The 10071-nt window shown below is 42.2% G+C and overlaps 1 protein-coding gene across 1 annotated transcript; it reads left to right on the forward strand.

The window, feature by feature from the left end:
* The first annotated feature begins 2694 nt into the window (after positions 1–2694).
* On the forward strand, positions 2695–5773 carry LOC147630264 (ARM repeat superfamily protein). The gene is made up of 7 exons (XM_086810105.1): positions 2695–3054; positions 3183–3274; positions 4192–4342; positions 4453–4580; positions 4693–4851; positions 5117–5299; positions 5455–5773. Exons 1-7 carry the CDS (start codon positions 2826–2828, stop codon positions 5710–5712), a joined length of 1200 nt encoding a protein of 399 aa, XP_086666231.1. The 5' UTR covers positions 2695–2825; the 3' UTR covers positions 5713–5773.
* Positions 5774–10071: the final 4298 nt, after the last annotated feature.

Here is a 10071-nt window from a genome sequence, read left to right on the forward strand (position 1 = left end):
TGGAAGCTACTCGACTTCTAAGAAGGGGAAGAAATGGTTGGACATAGGTTCCTCAGAGGATGAGTAAGAGGAAGACACTTTGGATGATGGCTCAGATTTGGAATTGGATTCAAAATCCAAGCATAAGAACTAGAAGAAGAAAAACCAAAAGTCAAAGATGATCAAGGAACAACTCATGGAGCATGGGCTAAGCTTCAAGATGAAAGTGCATGAGGAGCTGGATCTGGAGTACGACCAGATGTTTGAGTAACGGAATGTTTAAATCAAGTTCATACCAAGGAGGAATGTAAGTTCACTCCCTAGTGTGCTATGTGCCATACCACCACTTGTACTACGAGGGCTTACCCGGTGCAATGATAGGTTCCATTGTCGCAGGTAGGCAACAAGCGGAGCAACCCAGGCTGCAAATTCTAGTTCAACAAATAGCACCAGTCAACCACACAAATACAAGCATACCGTTGGCTTGCCCTTATGGTAGAGGTCGTGGTGGTGTAGCAAGTGTACCCTTTTAGTGTTATTATTGTTGTACAGCAATTGTGTCACTCATAAATATGTAAGTGTAGCACATGGGTTCAACAGAAGGGATTTTTAAAATCCCCTTTTTACACATTTTTTATATATAGAAGAATACCATTTAAAGGGGATATTCACAGGTTAAATAGAAAAAAAAGGTGCGTTTTATTCATGAAAAATTCATAGATAAGGGATTTTTAAAGTAGGCCTTGAAAACACGTGATATAGAGGGTTTACATATAGTGAACTCTCCAAGGGCAACGTCATCAGTAGGAACCTCTAGAAGGCGTCAACTTTGGCCAAACCTCCAACAATTAATTGAGTATAAATTGAACCATATCAAGTGGAATCTCAACCACTAAAGGCGATTATGACAGTCACAAGGGTGTAGGCCGAGTGGTTGATCCAAAGAATCAAGATGGACCAAGTATGAAGGAAAAACTCTAGACTTGGGAGGAGCAGCACGTGTCTAAGACCAAGTACCCAAGGTGGTGCAAGAATCATAGGGTGTGCTTAGGAAGTTCCTCTACCAGGTGGTGGAAGTTAGTCCGAAGGCCATTCAACCATAGAAGGAAACCAGTACGGTATGTACATCCACTGTAAAGAACCAAAAAAGACCCAAGGTGTAGTGCAGTGCTAGAAAGTTCTAGAAGCACCTGGATCAAGCCATAAAGCTCGTACATCTATAGAGGAGGACACTTTGGATGATGACTCGGAAGTCCAAAAGAAAGAGGGATGCCAAAAGGTGTTCCCAGGGAAAGATAGTGTATCTAGGAGTAGTGCTCTATCAACGAAGGGTAGTGAATTTCCTTCCTTAGCTTATTTAGTTTTTTATGTGTAGTAGACATTTGCAATTTGGGCAAGATTGAGGTTGTGGTCGGTGATTCTTCATAAATTGACTTGGCACTAAGGGGAGGGGAGACAGGGGAGGGAGACACCCCAAACTTTAGTTCACTTACAAAATGCTTTGGGGAGGTTGGCACTAAGGGGAGGGGAGACACCCCAAGCTTTTGTTAACTTACAAAATGCTTTAGGAAGGCCAACTCCTCCAAGTCATAGATTCAGGGAGGTTAACTCCTCTAGGTCATAGATTAACTCCTCAAAGTCATAGATGCTTTGGGGAGGTTAACTCCTCTAGGTCATAGATTAACTCCTCAAAGTCATAGATGCTTTGGGGAGGTTAACTCCTCCAAGTGATAGATCCAGTCTAAACAACGAAGTTGTACATGCTTCTTTCTCTCTAATGGTTTATAAAATCCCATTAGGAGGATGCTGGTTCTGGAACTCCAACCTAACTTACACTGTCTCTTGTGTTAATAATCGAACCATTATTATCCCAACATAATTTCATGGCTCTAGAACTCCAAATTTACTTATTCTTTGTAAGCGACCAGTGTGACAGAATTGTGTGAATCCAGCTAAGGTTGATTTTGGACACCCATCAGTGTCCCTTCTTGGGCATTCGGGTGTCAAATATAGGCAAAAATTCTTGTTTACTTTCAAAAATTCGGGTGTCAAATATAGGCAAAAATTCTTGTTTACTTTCAAAATTTATAACAAAACTAGTTTTTTAAAAAAGTCCATAATTCTTGCTAGTTGTCATTTTTTTTCAGAAGCACCTTTCGGGGGATGCAATGTAAGCATTGCACCACTCACACCATGGATGCCAAGGTTTGAACTTGGGTCCATTCGTTTGGGTAGGGTGGAATGGCCTAGGCTAGACCACTCGGGCTAGAGCCTGCTGACGTAGTTGTCATTTTCGAAGGGTGAAGGTCCATGTTAGGCTTGATTTTTGACGATTGTCATGCCCATTTTTGGGCATTCAAGTCGTCAAAAACTTGCAAAAGTAAAAATTTCATTTAAATGCCAAAAACTCCCATGTAATTTGACTGACAAGGGTACCCCTTGAATCCAAGGTGGGTCCAACGAAAGAAAAAAGCTGGGGTTTAGTGAAATTACAACTTTTGAAATTGAAAAATATCTTTACTTGGCTAAGAGTATCTTCTACATTGAGAAATTTTTAGATGTTTCAATTATAAAAAGATATTTTTAAATTTCTCAAAATTAACACTGTTCTAGAATGAAGTAGCGCCACGCTGGCAGTCTAGGTGGCCGACAAGGAGCCAATGGGAGAAAGGCTACGACGTAAGAGGGAGAGCCATGCCAGGCAAAGGCTATGTTTGTTAAACGTCTTGCGCCCTCTCTCTCTCTCTCTCTCTCTCTCTCTCACACACACACACACACACATCGCTGCATCTAATAGAACTGTCGCTCTAGCAACAGGAGTAGCAGCAACAAGCAAGCAAGCAGGCATGGCTTTGGCTATGGCGTCCCGGTTTTTGCTTGGCCTGTTCCTCTGCTGCTTCCTGCAGCCCCTCCTTCTTGCCGAGAAAGATTACCCCATCAACACCTCCTCGCTGACGTGGGCTACGGCCATGGACGCAGATCACCTGGAAAACCAACAACTCTCCGAAGCCGCAGGCAGTGACGATGTTGAAGGGGGCTTCAGCTCTCTTGACTCCATGCTCCAATGGGCCATCGGTAAGATCTGAGTGCCCTTGCTTTTATTTTCTTATGATCGTTTTTATGAATCGTTCATATATTTTGATTGCGGCACAATTTTTTTTTTTGGAAATTTCTGGTTTTCTGTTTAATGCTTTTTCTTTTAGGGCACTCTGATCCTGAGACTTTGAAAGGGGCTGCCCAAGAAGTGCAAAACCTGACCCCTACTGAACTTGAGATTCGGCAATCTGCGATTAAGGTAAATTGGAGTTCTAGGGTTTGCGTATGTATGGAAAATAAGGGCGATTCAATCAATGTACCGCCTTCATTTTAAAATTAGGTTTTTTTAAGGTTGGGGGAGGGATTTTGATTTTTTAAAGCAGAAAATTGGGGTATTGAATCTAGGTTCACAGTTTGGGAGAGCAAAACCCTTCACCAGCAGAATACCACTCTTTTATAATATCTTGATCAAATTTTAATGTGATAGCACTCTTGCTTAATTCAAGGTGTGCATAGCTTGGGATGTAGGTTGAGAGCTATTGTGAGAATGCTAGTGGGCAGGGGAATGACTTTTTCAATCTGGGTGAGGCGTGGTTTCATTGGAGGCACTTAATCCGTTACGAAATGTTTTGTGCAAGAAACATTTCATAGCCATGAAACAGGTTTTCATGTGATTGTATCATTGGGTTTGATTCAATCAACATCATTTCACAACTTTAAAGTGTGTGTTGAGGGGGTGGTGGGGTTTGGGTGGGTGAGGGGGTTGATGTGTCTTACACTGAGGGTGTCTACTTTCGATATTTATTCACACACGGACAGCATGTCTACATTCAATATTTATTCACACGGGCAGCAATAAATTTTTCTTCGATGTCTACTTTCAATGCTTACTCACACACGGGCAGCAATGATGTCAAGTTTTTGCGATATTCCATGTGGGACAATGTCCCCTGGTGATGTGTTTGCGATATTCCATGTGGGACAATGTCCCCTGGTGATGTGTTTGCCAGCAATCTCTTGCCCAAGGACAGAAAATTTGTTGTTGACAAAGCACATCATTTCACATGAAATGGCAACTTTAAAGTGTGTGTTTTGGGGGGTGATGTGGCTTACACAGAGGGGAGGTTGATGTGTTACACACATGAATAAAGATTACTGTGTTTGGCTGATTGTCAGGAACTCATGGAGTCATTGCGGATGCCTTCAGATGCAGATCTGATGAAAATAGCCATTGCAGACCTTCAGAACTCTTCTTCATCGGTTGATTATAGGCAGCGAGCATTACAAGAGCTACTGGAGCTGGTTGAACCCATCGACAATGCAAATGGTAACTACGAAAACATCATAAAGCTTGGAGATAGTAAAATGATTTGTCCCCTGCAGCGCGTGAAAGCGTATAGTTGAGGATCCCACGATGATGAGCTATTGTAAGTGCAGATTTACACAAGCTGGGTGGTCTTACCGTAGTTGTCAAAGAACTTGATAGACCAGAAGAGGATCTGAGAATGCTAGCTGCATGGATTCTGGGAAAAGCAAGTCAAAACAATGTATTGGTTCAAGATCAGGTGATACATATGTATCATGAAGGATGGTTTTTGTGGGGATAAGTGGTGTATTGTCAGGGTCTCTTAAACTCTTAATCCTTATTTGTGGTTTTGCTATTGTTGGCTATGGCAGCTCCTTGAACTTGGGGTCCTCCCTAGACTGATTCAGATGGCCCGATCAAGCTCTGCAGAAGAGGCTGTGAAAGCTCTTTATGCTGTGTCTGCCATAATCCGAAATCATCCTTCTGGTCAAGAGACCTTTTATCTTCAAGGAGGAGCATTGCTACTAGAGGTAGTACTCCTCACATCTATTGCAAACTTTCCTTGTAATTTTTTCTACTATAATTTCTACTCACGTGCCTGCGTGTGCACACACACATTGATGCACCCACGCTGCACACCAGATGCTTACACAATTCACATACACGTGCACACACAAGATTAAATCTTATAGCAAAGTACTAGCTTCTAAGTGAATCCTGAGGTTCAAGTACTTTTTTGATTGCTCGCTTTGGACGTCTTAAATGATATTGCATTGGGGTATCTATGTGATACAGGACTTGATGAAAAATGCAAATTCTGATATACGTCTCCGCAGAAAGTCTCTTTTCCTTGTTGCAGACTTAGCAGAACAACAGAAGGAGATTGGCGGGGCCCTTGTCAAGTATGAGCCTAGTAAAAGCTATCTCATGTCTGTTGTGAACCTGGTGGTAGCACAAGACCTTGACACTCAAGAAAAGGTCAGCTAAACTCAGTAAAATAAAGTATATTTTTTGGCATGTCCATACATGGGTTTGCTCTGACTATACAATACAATTATTGTTTTTGTAACTTGTGTGGATATCCTTTTGTGCTTTGAACTGCTTGTTTGATGCCTTTGATGGTAATGATGCAGGCTTTGATGGCCATCCGTAGCTTGAGTGATTCAAGTGGAGCAATGCACAACATGTTAAGACATGATTGTGATGTCAAATCTGCTTTGGACAAATTACAGCTTCAGCTTAATGATTTAATGCAGGCTGATGATCAGATAGATTTTGCAAGGGATTTGCAAATGCTATGTCAAACCGTAAGGTCCATGTTTTCAGAGGATAAAGAGTTAAGAACGTCTAGTAATCAGGGCAGCCATATGGGCACCCTCCTTTCTTTTTAAGAGTTGTATCGAGAATCAATTTTAATGAGACCCCCAAATCTGGGGGCTGGGGTGTGGTTCTCATGGGTTTTCGATACCTTCTTATACTAAAGGGCTGGTCAGCATGGTGTGAGTGAGGCTTGAAAGAAAAGTAACACGGGACTTAGTAAAATTGTAGATGATTTAGCAGGAATTTTGACGGTGATCGTCGGGTCTTTACATGATATCCACTTTCAATGCACAAGAGTATGCCAAATTGTACATTACAGATGATACTGTATCAACCTTCAAACGTTGTAAAGAGTTTGGACTTTGGACTTAGAACAATTATTATCAGGGCATGTGCCTCCCAAGGCTTTCTTGCCTGTGTCCTTTGGCAATACCATTGTATAGTTGCTCTTGCCCTTGTTCTTGCTTGTGCAAGGCTATGGTTTGGATGGTGGATGTTCTTCCTCTTAATATTTTGTATTGCATGTAGAAAAAAGGCACCACATAGTTGCAGGGAGTGTCCACTAGCGTGGATTTGGCCCCTTGTATAATCTTCATCTCCGGTTACATGTGTCGGCGCTAATGTATTAGAGAGACGAGTTTGATGTCTCGCACTGATGCACATGGGAGCTTAGGCTGGTGTTCTTGGAGTTGGAATAGGTCTTAGGCTTATGTTCTATGGCCGTATCTCCATGCCATGAGCTATCCACATCTAATGCCCTCAGCAAGACTTAAAGCCCATGTTGTGGTTTTGAAACCATAACCCATTAGAGCAAGGGGAGAGATTGCACTAGGGCAATTTCCATTTATAGATATGCCTCTAGAGCCATGTTTCCATACCTTGAACAACCTACCTCTAACCTAAGAGGTCATCTCCACACCCACCTATGCAGGCATGAGCTACAAATATGTTGAGATAAGGCCCTAGAGTCATTTCTTTAGAGACACCTACCTCTTGAGGAGAGATGGTCCAACAATCTTCTTTCCACTCTGCTCTAGAGGTACAGGTTACCAATGTATGCAGGAGATATAACACTTGAGCCATTTTTCAGAGCCATGCTTACACAGTCTAAGCTAGATGTGGCTACGGAGCCATTTCTCGCCAATGGCCATGTAACTCTAGAGTCAAGAGCTAGACTTTAAGCCCCATGTTGTGGGTCTAAATCCCTATCCAGTAAATGGGGAGCAATGGCTCCATGTCCATATGTTCAGACTTTGAGCTTCCAACCTCTATAGGAGAAATGACCCATCTTTGATCAGCTATTTATTTGGCCCCATCTCTAGAGGAGGCCTTGCTCTAGAGCGATAAGTCATTAGAGAAAAGGAAGAAATGGCCCTTGGCCCATATCTCCAAACCATATGGCTCTACTTCTATATCTCAATGCCTTGAGCTATGCCTTGAGCTCGATTTAGAGCCCATGTTGCAAGTCTAAAGCCATAACCCACTAGATAAAGAGGAGATATTGATCTAGGGTGTGTAGCCATATCTCCATTCCTTGAGCCACCTACCTTTGAAGGAGATATGGCCCAAGGGTTGTTTCTTCATATCCACCTCTAGAGGCATGAGCTTACCAATCTCTTGAAAAGATATCGACATGGAGCCATTTCTTCATTGCTAATGGGGCCATGCAAATCTAGAGCCAAGAGCTAGACTTTAAGCCCCATGTTGTGGTTCTAAAGCCTTATCCAGTAAATTGAGAGCAATGGCTCTATGTTCTTATCTCCAAACCTTGAGCTTCCCACCTCCACATGAGATACAACTCATCTCTAATCAACTATTTATCTGGCTCCATCTTTAGAGGAGGCTTGGCTCTAGAGAGATTAGTCATTAGAGACGGGGGAGAAATGGCCCTTAGGCCATATCTCCAAACCATATGGCTCTACTATATCTCAATGCCATGAGTTACCCACCTCCAATGCCTTGAGCTAGACTTAGAGCTTGTGTTGTGGCGTTGAAGCCATAACCCACTAGATCGAGAGGAGATTGATCTATGGCGATAAAAGATATGGCTACATGGCCATATCTCCATGCCTTGAGCCACCATATCTTTTAAGGAGATATGGCCCAAGGGTTGTTTCTTCACACCCATCTCTAGATGCATGAGCTACCGATCTATTGAAAAGACATGAATCTTGAGCCAGATTTAGAGCCATGCTGACATAGCCTAGCTAGATGTGGCCATAGAGCCACTTCTCCATTGCCATGGCCATGCAACTCTAGAGCTAAGAGCTAGCTAGACTTTAAGTCCCATGTTGTTGCTCTAAAGCCCTATCTAATAGATGGAGGGAAATGGCTCTATGTCCATATCTCTAGACCTTGGGATTCGCACCTTTACATTAGATATGACCATCTCTATTTGTCTTGCCTCACCTCTAGAAGAGGCATGGCTCTAGAACGATGAGTCGTTAGAGAAAAGGGAGAAATGAACCTTGGGCCATATCTCCAAACCATATGGCTCTACTTCCATACTCAATGCCATGAGTTACGTACCTTTGATGCCGTGAGCTAGACCTAGAGCCCATGTGGCTCTGAAGCCATAACCCACTAAATTAAGAGGAGATATTGTTCTAGGCTGATATCCATAAAAGATATGGCTACTTGGCCATATGTCCATTCCTTAAGCCACCTACCTTTGGAAGCTATATTGTCTAAGGGTCATTTCTTCACACCCACCTCGAGAGGCATGAGCTACCAAGACATGAACCTTAAGCCATTTCTTAGAGCCATACCTACACAGCCTAAGCTAGATGTGTCCATAGCCATTTCTCCACCGCCATGTCTTGTAACTCTAGAGCCAAGAGCTAGAATCAAAGTCCCATGTCATGGCTCTGAAGTGTTGAAAATAATACATCAAAATATCATGTGACATTGGGGATATGGGCTTTTGGTTATTTGGTCTATAGCCAACTTGGTGTGAACACTCTAGATGTGAAGCACCCTTAGTAAGAGTCAAAAGATAGGATAAAAGGGTATTGTACTTGGTGGTTTAATCATTAATTCATAATACAATCATCTTGATTATTGTGCCCACTTCACTCTCTCGTGTGTTCAACCTTCTCCTTCCCTCTCTTCAGCTCCATGTGTGATCTCTTGTGATTTTCAACATGATATTAGAGCCATGATCCCAAGTCTTCATCCCATGATTTATTCTCATCTTCACTTACAAATAATCACGATGATTTCTTTTCATCTTCACTTATAATAATCATGATGATTAGTGATCAATCATCGTTTTTACCAGTTTTTCTCATTTAGGTTATCTTCTCCACAGTCCCTTGTTGTTAGAGTGTTGGTTTTTCTCTCCTCCCACCCAACCATTGAGCAAGCCACTCCTTGGAGGCTCTTCTCGGCTCATGGTCAAAGGTGCACATCATGTTAATGCTTCACTTTAGCATGCACTTAGCCGCCATCATCAAATCTACAAAAAGCTGTGTTTTTTTTGGGGAAAATGTAGTGGCAAGCTATCCATGGCATTTGGGTCTAATTCTTCTTGTACTTGGGGGGTTTTCAAGCTTCACTTCCTAGCTCATAGGCGAAGGTGCACATCATGTTAATGCTTCACTTCAACATGTGCAATAGAGCATCCCACCATCGTCGAATCTACAAGAAGCTATGTTTTTTTTGGGGAAAACGTAATGGCAAGCTACCTGTGGTGTTTCAGTCTAATTCCTCTCATACTAGTTTTCCTCATTTAGGTCATCTTCTCCATAGCCCCTTGCCATTGGAGTGTTGATTTCTCTCCACACCCAACCATTGAGCAAGCCACTTCTTGGAGGCTCTTCCCAGCTCATAGGCAAAGGTGCACATCATGTCAATGCTTCACTTTAGCATGCGAGGTAGCAGCAATAGCTGCCATTGCCGAATCTACAAGTTGTTGCATTTTTAGGGCAAAATGCAATCGCAAGCTATCCGCGACATTTTGGTCTAATTCCTTACACCCAGGGGTTTTCAAGCTCTGCGAACTTGCTTGCGATGTGTCTGTTTTGCAAATAATCAACCACAACAGTCGGTACAACATTGTGCGCTTTTCAAAGACCGCTTTTGTCAAAGGTGAGATTAAAACATGGTTATAAGTGTTAATCGCATGCTTATATGCTTGAAACACATCTAAACCTAGTGCTATAAGTGCCTCTTGAAGATTTTCCAAAGAAGATTTGTGAAAGTATTTCAATTTCACACTCTAAAGTGGTCCTTCTTTGCACTATGAATAGTTAATTGTCTCTTCTAAATGTTAATCATTGAGGTGATTTTGGACCATTGGATCATACCATTGGTGGGAAACTACTATAGCTTGCCAAAGCTTCATATTGAGAAAGCACCTTGATTTTCTCCTCCAACGGTGTTGTACAAATCAGGATAATTTTGCATAGTTAACATAAAATTACTTTCAC

Source organism: Cibotium barometz, chromosome 16, assembly GCF_041138505.1.
Source record: "Cibotium barometz isolate CiBa-2024 chromosome 16, ASM4113850v1, whole genome shotgun sequence".
NCBI classification, from domain to species: domain Eukaryota; kingdom Viridiplantae; phylum Streptophyta; class Polypodiopsida; order Cyatheales; family Cibotiaceae; genus Cibotium; species Cibotium barometz.

Excerpts from the sequence above, each read along its gene's own strand:
- LOC147630264 (XM_086810105.1), top strand. The coding sequence starts at position 2,826 with ATGGCTTTGGCTATGGCGTCCCGGTTTTTGCTTGGCCTGTTCCTCTGC. Across the intron at positions 3,055-3,182 it reads CATGCTCCAATGGGCCATCG|GGCACTCTGATCCTGAGACT; the intron begins GTAAGATCTGAG and ends TTTTTCTTTTAG. Across the intron at positions 3,275-4,191 it reads TTCGGCAATCTGCGATTAAG|GAACTCATGGAGTCATTGCG; the intron begins GTAAATTGGAGT and ends GCTGATTGTCAG.